Below are 25,524 nucleotides of genomic sequence, written 5' to 3' on the forward strand. Positions count from 1 at the left end.
AACCAGACAGCCTCCTGGGGGATTTAAACAATCTGTTTTAACCATGAAGTGCGGACTTGTTCACTTTTTGATCGCGTTTCCTCTCATCAGCGGAACACCTTTCCAGCATGGTGTGTTTCAGGGAAACTCGTATTCCGGCACCGAAACCCGACAAAGAAACAAGTGAGTAATGAAAGCTTGAACGACTTCATTTGGCTCATTTACGCGTCTCGTTTGTCCTCCTCTGTGCGTAAATGAATCCGGTCACTTGAGGAAACGTAATTCATCCAATGAAAAGGCACTGCAGCTCTGTGCATTAGAGGTGATTAAATGATGGTTGTTGTGCAGAAACTGGTGCGCCTACGTTGTGCACAAGAACGTGAGCTGCGCCGTCGCGGGAGGACCGGAGAGCTTCGTGCAGCCGGAGGTTGTGCCCTGTCCGCCGGAGATGCCCAACTGCGCGCAACAAGTGATGTAAGTGCCCACAGGTCCGGGATTCTTGCATGGAGGGCTGCTATTCTTTTGTTTCGTTATCATTTTTTAACACTCGGATGCTTCTATTGTGATGCACCGCGATGTTAAAAAGCATCTCTTGGTCTCTCAGCTGGTTGAGATGTGACGGACAGAACATCCTCCTGTGCTCTGGTTTATGTTCTTACAGCTGATTTGTCATCATTTAGTTCAAGTTGGATTGTAGTTTAGATTATTTGTCTTATTTAAGGTAAAAACTGACAACGTTTTGGGGAATACAACTTCGAACACATTGTTTTGGCATTATTTCATAATTACAGCACTGGTGGAAGAAGTATTGCAATATTTTACTAAAGCGAAAGTAGTAATACCACAGTATGAAAATATTCTGTTTCAAGTAAAATACTTGCATTCAAATTACTTATGGAAAAGTACAACATTATTAGTCACAAAATATACTTAAAATACCAAAAGTCTGAGTTAGACTTTAATGCATTAATGAGTCAGGAGTGCTCACGTTGCAGATCGTGAATATATGTTAATTTCAGCTTCTGTATTTCTGGGTATCCTAATTTCCAAAGATGTAATTTATTTGTTGATTTATATTTAGTTTTAAGATTTGAACCTGCAAATTCGCTGAAGCTGTCAAATAAATGTAGTGGAGTAAAATACTGTAATTTCCCCCAAAATGTACTGGAGTAGAAGTATAATTAATTAAACTCACGTAAAATACAAGTACCTCAAAATTGTACTAAAGTGCAGTACTTGAGTAAATGTACTTTGTGACATCCCCCTACTGGATTACAGGGTTATTTATTTGCTTTGCTTTTGGTGTTTATCTCATAGAAATACATGAATTCTTAGAATCTTAAAAACTGGACTTGGAAAGCGAAACGATTATTCAGCATCTGTGTTGAATCTTCATAAATGGCAAACGTAGGAAGACGTTTCTCTGACTTTGTTTTGCTTCATCGTCGTTGTGCAACAAACACACTGAGACGTAGTTAATCATGGAGCGGCAGGACCGCGTGGGCCAACAGTGTCCTCATGAGTGGAAGTGGTGAGAAATCTCAACTGCCTCCTGCCAAGTCTCACTGATTAATTAAATGCAAATGATTGTGGTGTTTATCTTGTCTTAGTTGTCAAAAACAGTTTGAATTGTGCTATATTGCTTTGCATCCCCAGAGAAAAAGATGCACAAAGTCTTACATTAAGCATCTAATGAGCATGATTAGTAGTATTCCTCTACTAAGCCATGAAAAAGTGCTATTGTGCAGCATTACGATGATTTCATGTGTTAAATGCTTCCAGATATCGGACACACTTTCGGCCCACGTATAAGATTGCATACAAGTCTGTCACGGAGCTGCAGTGGAGGTGCTGCCCGGGGTATCAGGGCCGCGACTGCTGGGAGGTGAAAGACATAAAACAGCTCCAGGTGGAGCGCTCGCCTCATGCTCCCTCAACCTCTGGACACATTCCAGTCCCACAAGGTGAAAGACATGGTTGTAACTCAGGAAATCCAACGTGGAAATGGGTCAAACTAAATTACGCTGCTAACTGCTAGAGAGAAATAAAAGCGTTCATGTCCTTCTATCTGTTATTTCTCGCTACAGCTCCAGAACAACGCACAGAAACTCAGAGGAACCATCCGTGGCGAGGGGAAGGGCATTTTGGAGGTCACATAGGTCACCAGCCAGCCGGGGGTCATGGAGGACCTCAAAGTGCGCAACACCTGGAGGAGGAGGTGCAGCAGCTATCCGAGATGGTCCTCGACATGCAGGCGAGAATGACAGACATGTCCTCCAATCTGAGACTGGATTTCCAAGAGGACGCCAGTAAAATGCTGGTCACGCTGCTGAATGACCACAGACAGCCTGCCAGCGCGAGAAGCGCAGAGGCGCACGGCGTTCAGGTGCAGGACTTCTCTTTTGGGAGCGAGCCCACGCAGATGGACGAGGTCATGAACAAGATCGGCCAGGTCACGGACGACCTGGAGTCCAAGGGCAATACCCTGGAGGACCTGAGGGGTCGCGTCGACCGCCACGACGGACAAATTCACCTGTTGATGGAAGCCGCCCACAACCAGTTGCCCACTCCCAGTCCCGTTCCCCCGGCCAGGGATGCAGACCTGCGCGCCTACCTGGACGAGAAGATGAGCGCCCTGAGAGAGGAGTTATTGGAGGGCATGGACATCAAACTGGCAGACATGAAGACCTCGTGCGAATATAAAATCTTGTCTGTTCAGGAGCAGTGTGAGGGACAAGAAACCAACTACCTCAGCCTGGCGGAGCTCATGGAATCAAAAGAAACTGACCTCCGCAACGAGATCCAGGACCTAAAGACCAAGCTGGTTGATCAGGGAAAGCAAGACGCTGCCCAGCGTCTCTCTGTCGAGGAGAAGCTGAAGAAGGAACAGGCAGAGGCCATCCAAGACCTGAGGGAGACTCTGGAGGACAAGCTGGCCTCCATGGAAGACAGGCTTACCACCCTGTTGGAAGATACAAGCACCAACTCCCCATCGAGCACTCTTCTGAGTGCTGTGGAAAACATCCACCAGCAAGACTTCCAGAGCTGCAGAACCGCTGTAGATGCCATGGAGACTCGTCTACAAGCCCAACTAAATGGCCTTGGAGTCATGAAGGGGCAACACCTCATCTTCAGCACCGGCATTGAGAACCTACATAGCGAGGTGAGCTCCCTGAAAGGGCGTGCGAGCAAGTTGGAGCACTCGCTATCGGATGTGGTCCACCGGCAGTCTCGGGTGTCTCCGATTCTCAATTCCACGTGGGGTCAAGTTAAAACGGGGGCTGAGCAGAAGGCCAAGGACCTTCTGGAGAACCACAGGAGTCAGCAGGAGGAGCTGAGAAACCGCCTGGACGAGCTGGGCCGGGAGGTGAAAGCCGAGGCCGCCTCCTGCAGGGAGCGGACCGAAGACGTCGGGAAGGGGATTGCGCTCATGGACCGCCGCATTGTCAGTGTGGAGAGTTTGTGCGGCCGGCTGGAACCGATCTCCGGAAGTCTGGAGAGGATCAAAGAGGGTCTGAATAAGCATGTCACCGAGTTGTGGACTTGTGTCAACCAGCTGAATGGTACGGTTATAGCTCAAGCCCGTGATCTTGGAGCACTGAGGGGAACTTGTGTGAACCTCCAGAACCACATCTCGAATGTAGACAGAGACCTTCAGGCGCAAACCAGCCGCAGTCCTGGGAACACTGGTAAGCTGCAATAAACTGACCCATTTTATCGCTTTGAGGTGTGAATGATTGTTTCAGATTTAAGCGATGTTAAAGCAACACTTACTTTCTTCTTCTTAAAAAGTAAAAAATGTAAGCCCTCCAAAACCTCCGGTGCTGAGAAATGAAGCCAAATGCAGAAACGCCCAAAACTGCAGTTCCTTAAATGGCCACTAGAGGCCGGCTCCAAAATCGAGTCAATCCCCACAGAACCTCCATGTTGAAATGCCCAACTTGACAACGGAAATCAACATGTTTACAGCCTGTGAGAGGAAGTTGGATTTTCATGTAACCATGTTCTCAGCTAAAGGGGGCGGGTTGATTAAAGACACATGCTTTATTTAATAATCCCCACTTGTGTTGAGCAATGCCTTGGCATAAAGAAATACTTTTTTTTGTGCATCCAAGGGTGCATTTATGTGTCCATAAACTGTGCACGTGTATGTCCAGTTTTGGGTGTGAATATGAGAACATCACGGTGATCTTTTCCATGTGATTTTAATGTCAGATTTGTTGCTGTCGGCATATTTGACCAAACCGGTTTTCATACCGCCGCATATGTTGCATATTTTTCGTGTGAGTCTGCTCGTTAATGATGCTCAAGAGACCGAGTCTCTCACTCTCACATTTGTGACGAGACGTTTACGAGCCAACGCTCTTCCTCTGGGACCAGCTAGTCTTCGGTTGCTGGTTCATGTTGCGGGTGATGCAGGATCTCAAGGGAGGTCCTGGTTCTGGTCCTTGTCCTGGTTCTGCTTCTGGTCCTGGTTCCAGTCCAAGTCGAATTGTGTCTGATTCATCTCTTTAGCTCGGAGATGACAGTTTTCTCATTTTTGGGTCAGTGATGACTGGAACATGTCACCACTCCACCCCCGTGGTTGTTGTCATAATATGGCGTCTAATTCATCATTCTGTCATCGGAAAGCTTTGCAGTTATTCATGGTTTCCACTCCGGCTCAGTGATGCTACCAGGAGCCTTTTTCACGTTTAGGCTTCGGCTCCTTGTTCGTCTTTGCCCCGCCAGCGTCCTCATCCTATTGTCCCCCTCCCTGCATATCTGAGTGGAAGATACTGCTTGAACGAATCCATTGCAGCTTATCAGAGGAAGCACTAACGGCCGTCTTTCTATTGGGGCCAAGAGCGCCGGTGTGTTTGGACGAGACGCCACTGGACGGACATTTTGGATGCATCTTCAGTGCTTTGTTTCACTTCCGACTCCTCAAGGCCATCTGCCGTTTTCTCTCACTTTGTTTTGTCTTTTCTTCTACTCGCATGGCTGAGTTCCCTTTCTGTTGAAATAAACAGTGGGAACTCTTAAAGCTGCACCAGGGGCCATTCGTCAATATGTTTACCATGATGTCATACCGGTCGTTAACCTTTAAATGAGAGAGGGTCAGCAAAGGCATGAAGGCAGATGGCCATATGTCTTTCTTGAAATGATTTTGTGGCTTTCAGCGCTATTCATGACGTTCTCGTTTTGATTTATTATGACAGAAATACGTAAGCCGGTGAGGTTTTGCTTAAAAAAATGCATTCTTCATTCAACATTGGGCCTTCGGTGAATATAAACAACAGCTGCTCGAGGTTGGGAACAACTTAATAATTCAACTGAAATCTGCATGAAAATCAATTTGTGACCTTGACCCAAAAAATTGGCGCCATTTTCTAGCAAGGCATTGTTTATAAAAGGTTTAAAAGTTAGTTTGCATGAATGATCACTCATTCATGCATCGGCTTTAGTCCAATAGCAACTTTTGTCAAGTTTTATAGGAGTCGACCTGAAACGAACAGTAATCTAAAAAGAAACTGCTTAAGGACGATACACTAATACTTTTTGGTCAATATTTGTTGAATAAAGTCATTCGTTATGAAGTAAAACCCTTTTTCTAAAGAACAACCGTTGGGAAAAAAAGAATAAAAACCTATATATATTTTAAAGGAATGCATATAATAGTGTTTTCTTTCGCTATTCATTTATTTTCAATCCATGAAAAGGGTTCAAACTACTCTTCTATCTCCTTATCGTTATTACCACGTATTGTTTGAGTAATCAATCTAAAAAACCAGTGTTTGCATACAAGGAGCCAAACACGAGTAAGTGCCACTTCCTGCACGCGTAAGACTTCTTCTAATCCTTCTCGTTGTGTTTGACACGGCGGCCTCAACCCACTTAAAGCATCCCGGCGCTCTGTCGTGGGAGCTTCTCAGATAAGAAAGCGTGCCTCTGACCGTGCTCAGTGGCTGAGATTGGTAAGGTCAATGACCTGAAGGAGATACGGCAACTTTAAGGGCGACTCATTCTGTACAGCAGTCAAACACGATAACCCCGTGAACCAAAAACAAGACGAGACCTGACAGGATTCCCTCAGGAACAATGAAGCCTCGAGTGTTTGCTGCTGATCATTTCAGACCGTGTTAGTGGCTGCGACAGTAGGAGAAATGGAGCGATCTTTATTCTATCTGCCGAGGCTGGATTTGTGATTCTTAAATCAAAATATTCGGAGCTTTGTGTGTGTTTTTTGCCCCATAACTGAGTCATAAAGTCGGATGTGCAGTGTCATGTGGTCTGTAATGTAAGAAGTAGCACGAGGCCCTGGCCCAACAACAAACCCAGGGTTTCCCATGTTGCTTTGCTGGAAGGATGCAAAGCTGCGGTGGACGGCCGACCCAGCTGCCTGTGTTTACAGCGCACCTCTTTCATCACGACGAGCGCTCCCGCTAGCGTACACACACACATCCTGTGTTTGCCTCTTGTGTCCTCGTTAAGTCTGAAAAGGCCGCTCGCGCGCCTCGCTTTATACGAGGAGCGACACCACTAACAAACGCAGCTCCGCCTAAACGCGCGTCCACGCAGACGTACCCCCCATGTTTTATGGTTACACACCGGCCCCCCCCTTTCTTCCACATGTTGCGTTTAACAGGCAGAGCTTTTCCTAAATGATCCTTCTCCTCCTCGGGGGTGTGAGGGGGGTGGACGAGCCGTCCGGTGATTGAACATGTGGCCGCGTCTCGGTATGCTGCTGGTATGCCTTTTATGTGCTTCCTTTTACCTTTTGGAGCCTGCAGGGGGGCCCGCTGTGGCCCCCCCCTCCCGGAGCCAGGAGGGCTGATCTGTTGATAAAAGCCAGGGTCGGTCTCAGCTGCGGTTCTCAGGAATGCAGCGGTGCGTGTAGTTCAGAGCTGATCACCGCGTGATGGGAGAAGTGGCAGCGCTCTGTCATTTTCTCTGTTTATGTCCATAATAACAGGCTCGGATAATCACTCACTGTTCAGCTGGTCGATGGGGGGCGACGGTAGCCACAAGCCTGAACGCAAGGAAAAGTGAAGTGGAGGAACGACGTGGAGCGAGATTAGATGCCATCCCGGTGAGGTGTGTCAATGTCTGTTGGTGTGATAATTAAAAGGTGAGCCGGTGTGGACCTGCTTTATGTAACCAGGAGGAGAAAGTGCCTGATAGAGTCACTCAAAAGCAAAAGCCCGAATTATAAATGTTCAACCAAAGTGTGTAAAGGAGTTGTGTTGGTGACAATGCACGGTGAAGAGACTTTAACACAGTTCCATACAGTGATAATGACACAGTTTTTGGACACAAAACAGACAAATCTCTGCCGTTAGATTGACAGGGACGTTGAGAGCGAGATGTGAAGATGTCATATTTCTGAATAACTTTTGCAAACCTGAATCTTGATTTATCTTATCATCCCTTCACGAAATCAAATTCCCCCTTTCCTTATGTGTGACCTTCTGCGATGGCTCTGCCTCAGTTTGACAAGCGGCTACTCGACCATTGTGTACGTAATATTTCCTCCATGTAGCGGAAAAAGCTCACATGTACTGAAACTAATAATGTCCAACGCATGGACAAGATTTATTACGTAGAAAAAAACATAATTACAGTAGATATTCTTGTACGACAACTGTAATTGCCCCAAAGGTCAACTATTATAATATAAATGACTGGCCATTGTCTCTTCTGCTCATAACTATGACTTGATTTATGCCCTCCAAACATCTGGCCCTACATCTGTCTCTCTCTGACCTGCGGCCGCGTCCTCATCCCTCACTCCATATCTGTCTTTTTCAGGTGTTCAGGTCGCCGTGGAGGACGCGGGACCCCGCCAGGGTTCAAGTAGCAGCCTCACGGGGCCGGTCGCCCCCCCGGAGGCCTCGCTCCCTCAGCCGCCCGTGATGGAGACCGGAGAGGCGGGGCCGCCCGGCAAGATGACCTCGTCCAAGCTGCCCAAAGGCACGGACGGCAGCATGATGCCCGTTCTGGGTTTTGCTGGCGCTCCAGGTGAGACACACACACACATGTTGCACACTCCTCTGCAGGTTTTTCGAGGATTATTTCATGTATATTTTTTTTTGTTTGTTTTTCATAGCCTCCCCAGTTAAATCTGCTGATTCGCTAAAACACAGCACGCTGGTCATCTCAGGTAAAAGCTCCTTTAACTCCTTTTTGTGCTGCATCACAATTGAGCCTCTCCTGAGCGGATGAACATATATTACTTTGGATTAACAGGTGTGAACACGTCCCACAGAATATCATCGCAGACGGCGTCAGGTGAGGATTTATAACCACACGAGGTTCCCGCTTCTCTTCAGATTAATACAATGTTTGTCAGCTCACGTTTCTGCGTCTTGTGTTCAGGCGAGAGTGTGTCGTTCTCCGCTGGTTTGACTCGTCCTCCGTTCCAAGGAGAGATCGGAATCATTCGATTCAACAAGATGTTGGTCAACGATGGCGGACACTACGACGCTCATACAGGTAACCGCCAAGTAGAAGTGAGGGCGATGGGACTGGGATTACTTTGGATTAGACTTCTTTACTATTCATGCGCATGTAAATGGAAAATTTCACAGATGTAAATGATGATTTTTATCTACCTTGAGGACATGAATGTGTTCCTATGCAGGTGGATTTAGATGTTTTTCTTATGGTGGAGCTGGAGGAAAAGGATCAGTGGGATTAAATTTCATGGCAATCTTCAAATTCGCCAACGCAGCGGCCATTAACACCCGTCTGCTCTCAGGAATCTTCACGACTCCGACAGACGGCCGCTACCTGGTGAGCGCCGTGCTCGCGGGCTCGCGGGTGGAGGCGGTGCTGTCCGTGTCCAACCGCAGCATCCAGAGGTTGGACTCGAGGGGCTTCCCGTCACATGATCAGTGTAACTGCAGCAGCTCCGCCTCCCTGAGCCTGGTCCTGTCGCTGAGGAGAGGAGACCGAGCGGGCCTGGTCATGACCGGGGGGAAGCTGGCCGTCTCGGCCTCCTCTGAGATCCTGTCCTCTTTCAGCGCCGTGCTTCTTTACCCGTCCTAACGGCCGCCATCGGTACAGACACCTTACGCAAGAGGGGGACGGCGCTCGCCACTAAGGACACATGGTGATTTATGTCATTATCGGGAGGGAAAGACAACCAGCTGGAAACAAAACTCCAAGTTATGAGATTATTTCTATCATTAGTGCTAATATATATAGTGTGCTTTTGTTGCAACTGTTTTATATATATATTTTTGTTTATGACCTAGATTTTACAAATACACATTTGCTTGTACATTTAATTGTCGTCCACTGTTCATCAGTTTCTTCCTCGATAATTAAAAACACCGCCTGGTAGTTGCTGATGTTAATTCATTGTTTAATGCTACAATTTTAATTCCGGTTAATCCAATTTGTAAACTTGCTTATAAAATCAGTTACATTGTTTATGTTTTTATTCTACAGTTTACACCAGTTTTCGTTATTGCAGATATCTTATTGGAACTATATTAGTCGATGTGTAAAACACTCTTTAAATGTTCTTTCAATGGAGCTTCTGCTTTTATGAAAACGTCATCCAACAGTTGATTCAACAGTTTATTAATACAATACATAGTAAATATGATGTGTACAGAGTTCATACTTTCAAATCTAAATGACTTTTCCTGAGCTCACTCTCACTGTCTAGCAAATAGAAAGCGTGGAAATACTGAGTTCTCCTCAAAGTTCATCACTTTCACAGAAAGAAGGCGTTCGACTTGACTTACAGCTGTTATTGAGCGCGAAAAGGATCAAAACAAAAAGAGATAAAACATAAATATACTGTAGTTTTCACAATGGCAAAATCAAGAAAAGTCTTCATCAAACATCAGCAAAGATGAATTAATAAAATATATTTATTTACAGTCAGTCTAGCTAAATCCTGATTTTGGAAAAATACTTAATACCAAGTAGCAGCAGTATTTACCGTACACAAAGTGCTTTTTTCTTTAAACTGCAATTATTATCTATGAGCCAGATGATTTCACATGTTTTTTATTTAAAAGTGCAAAATCATTAAGCTTTGGAGCAAAGATGTAAGACATCAAATAAGACTATTAAAGAGTGAATAAGGCCTTAAATGGATGAAAACATAGCTGTAATACATATCACTTTGTTCCTTTTCTGACAGCTCAGTATAGTTTTCGTCAGTATTTTTGTTTCATATTGAGCCAGTGGCTGGTTTTAGCACCGCTGCCTAAAAGTGTGCTTTTAGGGAATGTATTTTCAAAAGCACTGTAACAAAAAAAACGATGCAAAAGTGAGGAAACCAAACTGATACGTCATTCTTTGGCTTTCGCGTGAGCCAAAAGCTGACGGCGCCTTCAAAAACACCTCAACCGTGTAGCTCGTACACAAAGGATACAATCGCGTGGTGGGAATAGTCCCAAAATAAAAAGATCATGGAACAAAAGATGGAATACATTCATGTCCTAAAGTTTCTCTGAAGTGGAATGTTTCCAGAGTTACGTTGATTTGAAGTAAATCACTGTTATTCAATTGAAATTTAAAGCAGCTCCTCCAAACACGCCTCTCCGATCGTCTGCCTCCAGTAACAGAAGGAGCTGAACTCTGGGCAGCTGAAGGTGGCGTTGTGCTGCGAGCCTCGCAGCGGAAACACGTGCTCCACCAGCTCGCTCAGCCGGCTGTAGCTGTGGAGGACCAAACGCTTGTCTCAGAGAAACAGCTGACGGATATATGTGAAGGTAGATTTGTGTATTTTTTACCCGAGCAAATTTCTTGTTTGGAAGTAAATTATCTCCAAATGTTTGCTCTCAATTCAAAAAATCACTCTTAAAAAAAAATTTTAAAAAAAAAAAGGCTCAAAAAAATTACGTTTTTTGAGAGCGCAGGTTGCTTTTGTTTTTTTCAGAGGAATTTTTTTTGTCAAAGTTTTTTTTTTTTTGATTTTTTTTTTTTAAAGCATATATTTTTTTTGGAGAGCAAATTTCTTTTTTTTTTTTTTTTTAAGCAATTTGTTTTTGGAGAGAAGTTTTTTTTGAGAGCAAATTTTTTTTTTGGAGAGTTTTTTTTTTAAATTTTAGAGCAAATTATTATAATTCTTTCTAGAGCAATTTTTGGAATTGAGAACAAAGATTTGGAGATAATTTACTTACAGACAAGAATTTTGCTCGGGTAAAAAAGACACAAATCTACCCTCATAGCCAGAAACCCTAAATCTAAGACTCCAGTGATGCTTCAACACTCACGATGTTTTATTGCCTTTGGCTTGCTCGAGGATCAACTCCCCTTTGGGGTTCACCGTGAATATCCGGCACACTGGAACGCCCACTTGCTTGTATGCAAACACGTCCTGAAACACCGCCAAAAAGGATCAGTGTCAGAGTAAAGGCCTCTAACTGTTGTTTTGATGAAGAGGAAGGACTTAACATCTAAACCCCAACGAAGATGTTTCACATACGTTTTCTCTGTTCCCAAAGGCTGCGTAGAAGGGATGTGCGTTGGGGGAAAACAGGTTCTTGATGTCTGTGAGGCATTCGATCTTGAACTTCTCCGGCTTTTTCTCTATGACCTCTCTGACAGGAGAATGACAAAGAGAGGATGACGGACTTTTTAACCTTTTGACCTGCTACTTTAAATTAAGTTCAAACATTTCAACCTTATTGTGTCTCATCAAAATAAGCCGAAGCTTGCACGTATCTGCATTTGTACCTGTGGAAGGCAGAGAAGAGGCTGCTGGGAGAGAGCATGAGGGGCCCGCGAGGCAGGAGAGTCCCTCTGTCGTTCACCCAGTGCAGATATCCTCGGGTCATGTCGGCCATGCCGATCGCTCGCGCCGAACAGTACAGGAACTTGTAGCCATTCCTGTCGCAGTCAGAATATATGTATTGATGGGTTGAATCTTTTACTTAACTGGAGCCATTTAATAACAACACATTATGTCCAATTGCAATGGTGGGAGTTGAAATCTTTTGATGAAAATGTTATAATACTCAACACTACTACATTTCGTTGTCACAGTACTTGTAATATGTGCAATGACAATAAAGTTGAATCTGAATTTAACACATGCATTATGGTAAAACCAACCAAAATGGATGAAGACAGTCATTTTGGTTAATTATTACAGAATAAATATCGGCATATTATGTTTTCATGGAAAAAGTCTTTTGAAATGACCGCTGCAATATGTCCATTTATTACACAATTGACAATTAAACTGTTAATAACAAAATTGTGTAGGAGTACATTACATGTTGTTTAGTTACCTTAAGTGGTATTACATGTATTAATGCTGACAATAGTAATAAATCTGTATCTTACTCGTGCACAGAGTGGTAAAGCTTCGCGATGCCTCGATGAGTCCAGTCTTTCCCGAGCTGAGGGAGAATCTGACCGAACACATCTGATCTGTGGAAAGAGAATGATTCAGGGTAGTAAATACTAAATATACTAAATATAAACACTAAGTAAAACCTCTACTCCACATGTTGTGAATGGGATGGAGGATTTAAAGTCTCGGTGAGCAGCCTGAGAGCAGGACGGCGTTATTTATTGCTGCCTGAGAATGAACATTGAGCCCCTCGTACTTGGTGATGGTGCCGTCGATGTCGGAGATGATGACCTTGTCGTCCCAGTTCCACAGGTAGATGGTGCCCTCGCAGCGACAAGTCCCCTGGTACTGAGTGGTTATGCTGAAGGTGACGTCATTGGGCCCCTCTCTTAGCTTCAGGCTGGCCTGCGAGAGACAGAAAAGTAATGACTTTAAATGTGTTCCTCTTAAACAGCAATGCTTTCTGTACAGTGAAAAAACAGCAGACTGATGAGACGGTTTCGGCGATTGACTAATTTTAGCCACGCTATCAGTGATCACTCTTCTTACTATCTGGTCAGACGACAGGCGGAGGGACTTCTTGTAGGAGTGAAAAGCCGGCGCCGGGCTTTCTGGCTGCACGTGCTCAGTAGGTGTCGGAGCTGGTGCCACAGAGTTCAGCTCTTTAGTCTCATCGTCGCTGGACAACTCTGCTGCTTTCTGCCTGCAGGACAGAAAACAGAAGTGGGACCAGCAGACAATATTGAGACAAGAACTGAAAAAAAACTGGCATGCATAGTTTCAGGCAAACATGTAAAAATAAGCACAATAAAACAACTATTCTCTGACTACAAAGACATATTTATAGATGTGTGTAATCCAGGATCAACAAAAGAAATGTCACTAGAGGGCAGTAGACCTCCTCCTCTGCCTGCAACTGCTTTGTTCAATAGTAAATATGACATTTTGTATTGTTTACTTCTTATTTCCCACAAACACTGGATGCATCCTGATTCCCGAACAATCTTTAACACAAGCTACAATCTCCCAGCTGGCTAGTTCAAACTATATTTAAAGTATTGCTCCTGAGTTCATAACACCGAGCGTATTAGTCACAAAATGACCAACCGGCTACGTCAGCCTGTGTGGGGCATGTTTAGCCAACACTACTTGTGTTGCTGTGTGTGTGTGTGTCTGTCGTGTTGTGAGGACGCTTTGCTGCTGACTCACGGTTTTTCTGGGGTTTGCGGAAGGACAGGACTGTCACTGGTCAGAGACTCCTGTCTCTCCAACTTGGTCTCTGACGATGACTGAAGAAAGACAGAGACATCATGATCCATTCTTTACACGACAATGCCGGCAGTGATGTTGTGGTGACTGACGCATTTGGGCGATTGAGACCACAAACTTGCGTTTACAATGTTTATTGAGGTAATACATCAAGTGAGAAGTAGAGCCATTTCTCATAGAGCACTTCAACGTTGGCTTAACCTTTCAGAACCGGAGGTTGTGGCTTGCTGTAGACGCACAGGTGGAGGTGAGACTTTATCTGAAAGACATTCAGTACCTGCTTGATGCTGCTCTTCCTCCAGAACCACCAGCGTCCAGACTTTTTGGGCATTTTCTCCTTCACCCAGGACTCCTCTGTCGCCTGACATTCAGACAAATATATTCACGTGTCAGTAGATTAAATGTGCAGCTACAGAGTGCACTATGAACACGTGGGACCAGAGGATGATACCTTTGGCAGGTTCTTCTGAAAAGCCTGCATGCTCAGTATCAACGGTGCGGCCAGAGTCCAGTTGTAATATCTGGGGGGAAAAAGGTTTAATTAATTACTGATAATCTGTGATGAGGGTTTACTCACTGAATAACAACGCAAGAAAACTCACCTGTTTGCAATTCTAACCACCAAATTGGGATTGTCGATGATTGCTGGATTCTCTGCAAATTCATTGTAGGTGATGATGTGCTCCATGAATTTTTCTGAAATAAATGGAACGTAAAAGCCTGATTAATAATTATGCCCGTAATATTTATGACTTAGGGTCAGAATACAGGAGTTAAGACGCAGGACAATATGTAATAAATAATATCAAATGTAATCCTTGAATGATTAAGAAGGATTCAAAGGTGTATTTGTCACATGAAAAAGTCATGTGATGAGTCATGCGCTGAAAAAAAAAAAGATTTTAACTAAAAACTACTGTGCCTACTGAAGTTTTAATACATTTCTTTTTAAGAGAAAGCATGTGTTATTAGTGTAATAAATAATTGCTGCTAATGGATAACTGGGTACCTTTAGGGATCTCCGAGTTCTCACCGACGCCTCCACACAGAGACAGCGTGACGTCGGGGAGGTCGCCGGCTGAGTCGGACAGACACTCGGTGCCGCTGTCTGCTGCCGCGCTGCCGACGGACTGGGGGGACTGGGATCCAGAGACGCCCCCCATCTCGACCCAGTGTTTAGGAGCCTGGTCCGACTCACTGGAAACACACGCAGACAGTTGTGTCACTACTTCTGTGGTTCTGGATTTTAACCTCAATATTTGAGACACAATTGTGGCAACAAAGCAGAAGTCTTAAAAGTTGCATCACATACTGTAGATACACCCAAACACTCCTGAAAGAGGTAATAAGACTTCCGAATTTGTACCTTTTTGGGAAGTACCGGGCAACAACATCAGGTTCGAGTGCATGCAGGTCATCCAGGTAAATATCTTCAGGCCCCTGATGCTGGCTCCTCTTCCTCACACCTTTTCATAAAAGCAGGACAACAGAAATTGCTGACTTCTTTTTTTTTCTTCTTCTTGTCACTTCCTTTTCTTTGAACTTCTGCATGTGAATTCAGAGCGGCCCGAACAGACACCACATCCTTCCTGTTCACATTCACTTACATCTGAACTGTATGTACCGTCACTCGAGACTTTCCCATGTTTAGGGACAAGTCAATAACTGATAATTATAATAAACGTTCATGATGCATACGCAGAGTGAAGTAATAAGGAATTCCCAGAAATGAGAGTTATCTAGTTTTTTGTTGAAGGGAGGTTGGTTGTACATGTTTTTGTTTTGAGTCTTAACTTAGAGAGAGTGAATTTCAGGTAAGGCTTTTTAATAAAATGAAAGATTCAGCCCTCCTCACTATGTCTAATAATTTATAGTCTCTAAGAAGATTATTTTTGTAGATAAACTAAACCAAACCATCAGATAATACTGTGAAGCTTCATAGCTTCCAGTTAATTCCAGTCTTTCTTAATATTACCATGAAGCATCTTTTTCATTCATATATCCATAAAATCCTGTCGTTACACAGGACTTTGCGTTACCTCTCTTCTTGACGGGGGAGTCGCTGGGTTTCGGGGAGGCGTCGGGACAAACTGCTGCCGAGTCTCCAGCAGAGTTTCCGGCTCTGCCGCTGTCCCTCCTGCTCGGGGGCGAAGACTTCCACCTGGTCGGGTGTGCGATATTTGGGCCGAGGTCAAAGTTAGCGGGACGAGGCTCGGCGCTGAAGCCGCCGGGCCTTAAATCTGAAAGGTCCGGCTCGTGCTCGGTAATGTCTGTATTGGTCGACGGAGCTTCGGGGGGCTGCGGGCTGCAGGCGACCTGATCGTGAAGGATCCGCGGCTCTGGCTTTATAATACTGCAAACCGGATCTGTGGTTCTCTCTCCTCCCCTTTCCTCCATGGCTTCTGTGCTCAAGATGACCCTGAAGTGTGTGTTCTCGGAGGGAGTGATGGTCAACATCGTTGGCTCTGATTTGTCCTTTTTGTTAATCTGGACGCGAGAAAGAAAGATTAAGTACACATGCAAAATATCCCTCTAAATATATCTAAACGAGGTCATGAACAAATCTCCTGGGTCTCAAAGTTTAGCCCAGATCCTGCACGTCTAGATCTGCATCTTACCCTGGTGGATTCTGGAAACTCCCCCCAGGTCCACTGCATGTGGGACTCGGCCCTGAGCATGCTCTCCGCCGGCTTCACCATCAGCTCCGAGTCGCTCTTGGGCGACACGGGCGCCGACATCTCCCTGCTGAAAACAAACACACCACGTTTCCACTGAGTCAGCTGTTACGACCTGGTGAGGGTGATTTGCTTTACTCGGCCCTTCCTGTTTTGATACAGTGGACCGTCTCATTGTTCCTCTGTGCTTGTATGGACAATGTAAATATTGAGAGCGTACGCTGTGCAAGGGGACCAGTCTCCATCAGAGAACGGGTAGCAGTCCCATTCCAGGGCCGTCAGGGGGGAATGTTGCCTGTGGTCCATATTGTCCTTCATCATGGGGAGCGCAGGTGCCCTGACGACAGGAAGCAATTCAATAAACGAACAGATTCATGACGGATAACGTAACAAAAATCCAGCTTTTAAACTGTCTAGTTACCGTCCGTTGTGCCCACTGTGCTCCTCATCCGAGCTGTGCTCGCACAGCTCCGGCTCCCCGCCCGCAGGTGTGGTTTGCTCCTCCTTGCGCGGCTCGGACTTGTGCTTTTTTCTGCGTCTCCTCTTCTTCTTGCCGGCCGTGTTGGAGCAGGGTTGGAGGTTTCCAGAGGACGAGTCTTCTGGACTCAGAGGCTGACCGCTCTCCGACGCAGAGTCGCCGCAACGGGGCTCTCTGCTCCTGAACAGAGCCTCCTCTGTGGGGATGGGGGAAGTCATCAGGTGGGCTGGAACAACCTCCTGTATTGAGGAAAAGACAACAACCAATAAACAGGACTGTGAGTCTACAGCCATGCTAGCGCAAAGCTGTTCCTGCTGATGCAGGTATGACGGTTACTATGAAGCAGGAAGTGGTCTATGTTGTCATTACGGTCATTTGTTTCTATCAGAATGTTAATTTTTTTTCATAAACCTATTCAAAACTTACGTTGTTCTTCTCAGTCTCCTGGACGAAGAAGGCCTCTCCATTGTCTCCCAGCTTCATGTGCAGCACTACAGGTTCCCCGTTGATCTCTATGTCAATCTGAAGAGTCAAACAACACAATTGTGGGGGAAACACTCTGAACTTTGTCGTGTAATTCATCACATTGTCCTCAGATGGCCTCTGCAGACCTCCATGACGTTGGGTTCACAGCAGAAAAAGCACCGTATTCATGCACAACACAGTTTATGGATTAAAAAGAAAATGTGCCACAGATTTACCTGAAGAATTCGAGCTAAGCCAGAGAAGAAAAAAACTAATCAGGGAACAGCTTGTACGATGGCTTTCTACTTACAGTAAATACTACAAGTTTCTACCCATGTATTAAACCTGGGTGGAAATACGTTGTTAAAAATAGTCAATAAGATACGTAGACAGACTGTTTTTTACATGCGGAAATGTTTGAATTACCAATAAGGTTACACAATGTATTAATTATTAATCAAAAAGGACACAGATTAACCAAAATCTCTGTCTGCAAGATGCCGACATTTAATTTTGGGTCAAGATTAAGTGTTTCTTAACAACAACAAACATCCTCCTAGGTCTTATCTGTGAACAACAGGCTTCCTGTCCTTCCTCTCTTCTGTGAGATACTGTTCTTGATGCATCTCTTTACATGTCGTGAATAAGAAGCTGCATCAAGCTTCAGTCTGTCTGTCCCACCTTAGTCATCAGCTGATAACCGTGTCTATAAATAGAGCGAGAGGGCAACGTGCTCTTGTGAGAAGCAGAGAGAGGATTGGACGGAAATGATGAAGAGGAGCAGAGGGCCTCGGGAATGTGATAAAATGTGCTGTGCAGCTATCGCCATGTTAGTTTTTAAGCGTTGAGACCAGAGTTTTGATTGCAGAAGGAGCGATATTCAACAATATGTTGCGCTGCAGTAAAGTCAGGCAGTTTCTTTTTAGATTGTGATGGAAAATATATTTTTTCCTCAGATATTTTACTTGAGAGCAGCAATATCACCATCTAGAAATACTGTTAAAAGTAAAAGCATTTATAAATGCTATTACTTTTACACAAGTGTCAGAATAAACATATACGTAAAGTACCAAAGGTAGTACAGATTGGCACATTTCAAATATCCTATATGTAATTAAATAATAATTATGTATGTGTTAATGTAAGCATCACTATTCTGCAGCAGATAAAGCTGGAGTTAAAGTGTTACTTTATATACTGCCGGGTGACTTAATCCAGAGTAATCTATCAAAACTTAATAGATAGTATTAGTTTATATTTAGTATTTTATAATCTCAACATTAAAAAGTTGCCAAAAGTTACTAGTAGGCAGAGAAAAGTAGTGGAGTAAAAAGTACAATGTGTACCCCTGAGATGTAGAAGAGTAGATGTATAAAGAAGCATTTAATTTAAATACTCTTACTTTAAAAGTACTTAAATATTGTACTGAGAAAAAGTACTTCATCCTTTATCCATAGTTTACTGATTCTTTTCCCCCACCAGTTAATCTTCCTCAATCAACAGAAAGCTGTATTTGTACGGAAAAGTTTGCCTCAAAACAAAACGCAAACACTCAGTGAAATCAATATCTGGAGCACTCACAACTTTCTCCCTGGAGCGCAGCACTCCCAGTTTCCCGAAGCGGACGTGGAAGGGGGAGCACTGGAATGTCCCATCGGGCTGTCGGACCACGACCACGTCGATGCAGCCCGACAGGGTGGCCTGATTGATCCCCTTGTACAGCTCCTTCACCGTCACCAGCACCTGGCCCGCCAGCTGCCCCACGTAGTTCATGGTGCCCACCTGTCCGTGAGAAGACCCTCCATTGGTTACTGTACTCTGCACGTATTACCTTCTGAAACACCTTTAACGCTGCTGAACTGCTAGCAGAGCGACGCCACACACACTACTTTCTGGTCCCTAAACACAGCGGCTCTGTCCCATTTTCCTCAAAAGAGTCCTGAGCTGATCGAGACTTAGTCGGCCCTCGATGGCAGCGACAGTGTGTGTGTGTTTCTGTCTGCGTAAGAGACACTAAAAATACCAATTTGGGTCAATATAACCAGCCACTCTCGGTCATTTTAGAGTTGCATGTCACTATCATCTCTGCAGGTCAACGTCAGTCACGTGAGTGTCATTATGTGCTCGAACAGTGGCTCCACCTGTAATTACTGTCGAGGACATAACACTGTTTTATGGACACGCGTTCGCAGCTTGGAGATTATCCTGACAGGGACTTTCAGTTTGTGTGTGTTTGTGAGTTGAACAACTAGACGGCAACAGTGTGTTTCAGTATTTAGGACAATGGTTTGACTAAATTAAAGCTGCATTCCAGCTGGATGAACTTTGAATCCATTCAGTCTCTCAGACTGGCAGCCACTGCACCAGATAAACCAGAGCACTTAGTGGGAGATGGAAATATACTCTGCAAATATCTGCCTGCTGAGAATAAGTGAAATAAAACAGCTAGAACGAAATGAAGCGGACCAAGCACAAAACAAAGGGAGACGTGACATCCTGCCCCACATGCTGGACGTACTGTACCTTCACTCTTCATGATAATCAACTCGCTATCAGGTGACGACAGCGCGTCACTAAAACTCTGCTGACCTTCTTCAGAGTCTGCTTGTGTTCGGCTCCAAGCCATCCTGAGAGGAACATGTATGTGTGGAGCAAAACCAAAGAAAATCCATCCAATAGTTGCCAAGATATTTGACTGACATGATTTTGTTAAATGGTTTATTTAATAAGAGGACAGGGCACATTAATAAGAACATTTCTGTAAAGGGGCCACTTAGCTAAGAGGCTATTTTTCATCTGTAGTCCTGAAAAGGTTATAAAATATTGACGCTTGTACAAACAATTAATGAGAATGTTAAAGAACAAATTATCCTCATTGGTGACCTTGTTCTCTGTGTTCCTGCCGTGGCTTCCCCTCAGTGACCCGCGGCGCGTTGCAGAGTGAAAGCGCATCGCTCATTGAGCGGACAAAGCAGAAGAGTCTCGATGAGAGTCATCAGCCGTGATAGCAGCGCCGCACAACCTGAACTCTCTGGTGAGCTGACTACACACTGTCTGCGCGATTTACACAACAACACACGCACACACACACACACAGTTAGTGAGCGCCTCAACTCCCACGGCTCCTCGTGCAGGCCCCTCTGCTGCGGCACTTCAAGCCTGAACGAATGTGTTTGGTGCATGTATATGACGATAGTCTGTAGTGAAATGTGCTGAAAGTTTGCTATCTGATCATTAATAGTGTTCACATTAAGGTCTGTTTGGATAAAGCATAAACTCAACTTTAAGTCCACTTATTGTTCTGGAGCTTTTTAACATACAACAGGCTCTTTGTCATCAGAGGAACTGTCAAGTTAATTTAAGCAGCGCTTTAATGGAGAAGTCCTAAAAATGATGAGAGTGCTGGAAAGTTTTAACATCTAGTTCCCAGTTGGGCAGCAACACACAATTATTTTAATGATCGGTAAATCGCACGATTATCTTTTTGATTAATCTTTCAAAAATGACAAAATATATATTTTTTAAACACCCATTGTGTTTTTTCTATAGCCCATGCTGAGTTATTCACTATAAAATGACTACCGCAGAAGAAAACTGCGACGTTGGAACCAGTAAACATTTTCAACAAAGCCAAGTCTAATGATGAAGACTCCAGAAAAGAGTGTGGAAGTGTATCTTGAGTTTTAAAAGGTCAAAACACAAAAAAAGAAAGAAACCTTTCGAAGCAGAGGTGGTGTTTTACTTCCTTTCGGTGGCTGTGCATTCACAGGAAGCCAATTGCAAAGCCTGAATAGTTTAAAGCCGCATGAAGACACTAAAACACCTTCATGTGTACAGCACAATTTGACTAAACTCCAGAAGCTTTATTTTTCTGCCACATTACAAAATGTCCTGTTCTTGATGACGCAAATCCAGCAAGACTAGATCTCCTCCATGACACTGCGAGGGGACTTTAAGAGGTGTTAATCCTGTTTACCAGATTAGGACAACTCTATCTTTCCCCGCTTCGGCACGTTCGTCCTGATACGTCCAGGAGCACAACGTGATTCTGAGTCAGCCGGTGTTGTTATGACCAACACTGTGTCACCACAGGTTTTTATATTGCAACCAGCTAGTTTCAACCGAACATCAAAGGGTTTTTGACGTAACTAGCTGTATGCTGAGAAGGAATTTATGGCTGTTGCAGTTATTTTTCTGTCATTCATGTGATCATTTCAGCACCAATGCTGTTTATTTTTCATTATTTGGATACTTCCACAATCACTAGTCAGTCAGTTGTGTGTCACACAGCTTTAACCTCAGTTCATACTGTTTTGTCACAATGGAGAAACAATCCTTATCTGCCATTTGAGAGTCAGCTGTTTAACACAATCAAATGATAACACCTAACTGTGCAGGAGTGAGAACTATCCCATTCTAAAGAAGTATCTACATAGCTCATGTTAATCACGATATTGACATACAAAAATGAGGGTCAATCTGTCCAAAAGCACCTGCGCGTTTTAATTATTCACGTATAACAATGTATGTAACAGCTATGCGGCGTTTAGGGACACAACTCGAGGGTTTAATCTGACAAACAAGACAGTTATAAGAAAGACTGGAATTGTATAAACAGCAACCGGCTGTCGCGCAGGAGTAAATGTCCGCTTCATCCTCGAGAGAAGGCGCAAAGTGGGCTGCTAGTCGGCGTTTATCGCAAATATCCATAAACACTTCAAACGCGGTGCCAAGTATCTCAACGCGAGTTACGCGCGCGCCTGTTAAACGGCTCCTAAAGACGGTTACACGCGCCATGTCCTCGCGTTAACACACTTTCTGTCTCGTCTTGTTGCTCTCTTAGTGTCACGGGAGGTTATCGGGAGGAGAACGGATGGTTGGAGGCTCCTACCTGCTGGAGAAGAGGCTCGCCCGCAGGCAGCAGTCACACCTTCAGTCGGTTCCTGAGTCTCTAATGCTGCTGCTGCTGCTGCTGCTGCGGCGGCGGCGGCGGCTGAGCCGGCGGAGCACGTGACCCGGCAGCGTTCAGCCCGCACGTGCTCACAACGCAGGAGGACGCACGCAGAGGGTTGGTGAATTATTAGATAATTGGTTGCGAGGATGTGTGCACTTTCAACCTTTTACGTGTTTCAATATATTCCCCCTAGAAAAAAAATTTAAAAAAATGTAATGAAATAGTAATATAAGTATTATCAATAGCTTATCAATGGGACCGACCTGGTTAAATAAAGGTTAAATAAAAATGAAAATTAAGTCTAATTATCTAAAAATAAACTGTGTGTCTGAAACCTTTTGGAAAATACTGCAATTTAGTCAATCATTTTTTTTAAATTGGTGTACTTGTGTGAAATCAGTTTCTTTGTTTCTGTTTCGTTCTTGCATGGCCTTTGATCTTGGTTGTGTTGTGTATAGAAACCTCTTCAAACTATACTTTTCTTCCTGTAAATGACGAATCAATGAAGTGACTTGGTTCACCAGGTCCAATGGTGATAAAACATTAAATGTTATTACGATGAGAATATCTATTATTTCTCACTAACCTGTTTACATTACAGTTTATTCATTTTGCAACCGTGTTGTCCCTAAGATCTAAGATTGTCACTAAATGTAATTGTTGTGCACACAATAAAATAACCTGTTTTAAGTGATATTATTTGACCAAATGTGGATGCAGTACAATGCATCCATTTTGATATAAACTGAAAATGAAGTGCAGCAAAATACTGTGATTTCATTTGGTGATCACAGTAAGAAAGTACAGTTTTCACGCTCTTCATTCGCAAGTCAGAGGTCTCAATCCGCTTCAGAGCAGCAGTCCAGGGGGTGTGAGACTGTCATGGATTTTCTCCTGAACAGTTCAGTAGGGCAGTTTAATCTGAATCCTCAGCCAAAGAAGGGCAGTGTGCCCCCAGCTGTCTGACAAATCACAAGTAAGAAAGGAACAAACAAAGCGTACCATTCCACTCGCTCTGCAGGGAAGTTCAAAGTTTCAGTTCCCCAGTAAACACCTGCTGAGTCAGACTATGACTGGATGTTTACAGGGATTTCCTAGATTGGGGACCTTGTTACGTAAAAGCAATCTGGCTGAATTTCGTAAGATTTTATGGCACAAAAACAAATCTTTATGACGCATCCGTATACGTCAGGTCTTATTTATTGTTTTTGTTTATGCTTTTGTTTGCTCTGCCCTTGAAATGTGTCCGTTGGCAGTATATGCTTCAAGTATTACTGTTACTGTTGTTTGCTGTTTTCTATGCTCTGATGAAAATCAAAAAGTTGTACGTGGAGCTCTGTCCTGTTCTCCTGGACTTCTACAACTTTTACTCTTGATTTGAATTAATTCTGCTCTGTTTCACCCCAAGAATTTCTCATGTTTGCTTTGTTCTTCCCTCCAACTAGGGCCTCACCTCTGTGAGCCCCTACACTGTACATCCAAAATTGGCATTATGAACTCCAAAGCGTTATCCTTTAAACCAAAATATATGCCAACTGATTCTTTATGAAAGAAAATATAATGAAAACTAAAATATCTAAGTCAAATCCAGGGAAACCGTAAAAAACAGAGGTCTTTAAAGTGTTATTATTACTGTTCAAGAAGACACTTTTTGTACAACACAATTGTGGAATATTGTCATCATTCATATTTGATAAGAGCAAATGTCTATGATCAATAACTGGAAACACATCAATCATATTAGGCTTAAAAGCCCACATCAAACTTGTAACATATGTGAGTATATGTGAGTATAATCAATACTTGTGTCCACTATTCACTCTGTTTCTGGCTGTGTTTCAGCTCCTGGTCCAGGCTGAACGGAGGCTTCTGATTGGTCGGCAGTCAAAGGCTGGTCAGCAGTTTCTTCTTTAGCATCTTCTGTTTGCTCTGAATCTGAAGCTTTGAGTTCAACCTTTTCCACCAGAAGCGTCTTAGTTACAGACTCTGCAAGAGAACAGCCATTGTTAAACATTTCCTCTCATCATTAATGACCAAATGAGACGCCATATTGTCATGTTTCAATGTTTCAGACATCACGTATTTAATTTCAGCCCTCTCACCCTTCCCCTTCTGCTTTTTGGTTCCAGTGACTGTGGTTTTCATCTTTTCCTTCGGGGTGTTTGGGCCGAACACCACGTTTCCTTCGGCATCAGTCGAGTATGAAGTCACCCCAAAGTCCGGCGTTTCATCTGTGATCTCCAGCTGAGAGGAGAGAGAGTCCCTGTGTATGAAAAGCCTCACGAGAACCAGAAAGAACCATCACACCAGCAGATTGAAGTTCTCCACTTACCCAGAATGATCACTGACTGTATCCAGATGCACTACACACTCTGTTTTATCATCTATCCACATCCTTATTCACCTGATATTATAGGTTTTATAACCCATTTAATTTCAGAACGATACCTCCAGTGAATCATATCCAATATTTTAAATGACTCTGAATCTCAAGGATGGATATTGTTTCATTTTAGGTATGATTATCTTATTTAAATCAGATTCTTCAACCACTTTAAAACCAGGACATCCTATGTAATGCATTATATTAACGATAATAATAATTTAATTCCAGTTTCTAACAAGATTTGATGTCAAATGTGGTTTCTATTCGGATTAAATTGGTGTCCAACCAAACCATAGAGACAGCCCAAATAGCACTTTTCAGACATACAACTGTTTAAGTAAGTTTGACATTTACGTTTTGTTGCTGAGAATTGGATGAATAGATCGATACCGCTCTCCTGTTGATTCAATAAGAGGCTACAACGAGGAGACGAGTAGCTTAGAGACTCTAAGACTGCACAAACAGCCCGCCTGCTCTGCCCAAAGCTCACCAATTAACTCGTTATATCTTGTCCGTTAATCCGTACAAAAGCTTAGTTTTACTGGAGGGTTATGCGCTGGACTATTTCTTGGCCTTGCTCGGTGACTTTCAGCAGTAGTACTCGTGTTAAAGGGACAGTTCACCCCAAAATACTCTTGACCTGTAGTGCTGGTCATCAAACTACACACAGTCTGTGGATTATCTTGAGCAACCTGGTCATTCAAATGTATGTTTTCTGCACCTTTTAAAAAAAGTTCTGGTACCATTTGATATCTCCAAACGAGGCTACTCACACCAAAACAATCTAGACCAATCCTGGCTGAACTGTCCCCTTAAAACTGACTTTTTTATGACCTTTCTCTTACCGTACAATCTGATATGTTCGATTGTGTATTGGTGACCAGACAACAAGTGGAAGTGGTTAGTCTTCCCTGAATTACATTCAGGTGAGCTTGATTTTTCAGCTCTGTGCTCATCTTAAAGGGTGTGTGTTTTTTTCCCCAGAGCCTCATCAATCAAGTACACTGTGGTTAC

At 43.8% G+C, this 25,524-nt stretch overlaps 2 protein-coding genes across 2 annotated transcripts; one reads left to right on the forward strand and one right to left on the reverse strand.

The window, feature by feature from the left end:
• The first annotated feature begins 43 nt into the window (after window positions 1-43).
• emilin2b (elastin microfibril interfacer 2b) lies at window positions 44-9,185 on the forward strand. Its single transcript, XM_068581603.1, has 9 exons — window positions 44-162; window positions 328-453; window positions 1,762-1,943; window positions 2,067-3,668; window positions 7,771-7,980; window positions 8,069-8,122; window positions 8,209-8,250; window positions 8,338-8,454; window positions 8,720-9,185. The coding sequence occupies exons 1-9, from the start codon at window positions 44-46 to the stop codon at window positions 9,007-9,009; spliced, it is 2,742 nt and encodes a 913-aa protein (XP_068437704.1). The 3' UTR covers window positions 9,010-9,185.
• A 348-nt stretch (window positions 9,186-9,533) lies between these two features.
• LOC137788644 (phosphatidate phosphatase LPIN2-like) lies at window positions 9,534-22,194 on the reverse strand. The gene is made up of 20 exons (XM_068581602.1): window positions 22,062-22,194; window positions 18,752-18,952; window positions 17,132-17,227; window positions 16,649-16,944; window positions 16,448-16,564; window positions 16,171-16,297; window positions 15,592-16,039; window positions 14,919-15,018; window positions 14,562-14,749; window positions 14,155-14,248; window positions 14,004-14,073; window positions 13,830-13,913; window positions 13,493-13,572; window positions 12,833-12,986; window positions 12,540-12,688; window positions 12,274-12,360; window positions 11,662-11,814; window positions 11,411-11,525; window positions 11,199-11,302; window positions 9,534-10,640 (listed from the first exon to the last, which is right to left on the reverse strand). Exons 2-20 carry the CDS (start codon window positions 18,941-18,943, stop codon window positions 10,496-10,498), a joined length of 2,799 nt encoding a protein of 932 aa, XP_068437703.1. The 5' UTR covers window positions 18,944-18,952; window positions 22,062-22,194; the 3' UTR covers window positions 9,534-10,495.
• Between the last annotated feature and the right edge of the window lie 3,330 nt (window positions 22,195-25,524).

Source organism: Clinocottus analis, unplaced genomic scaffold (genome assembly GCF_023055335.1).
Source record: "Clinocottus analis isolate CAN_PGR_092001 unplaced genomic scaffold, fCliAna1.0.p SCAF_18, whole genome shotgun sequence".
NCBI classification, from domain to species: Eukaryota; Metazoa; Chordata; class Actinopteri; order Perciformes; family Cottidae; genus Clinocottus; species Clinocottus analis.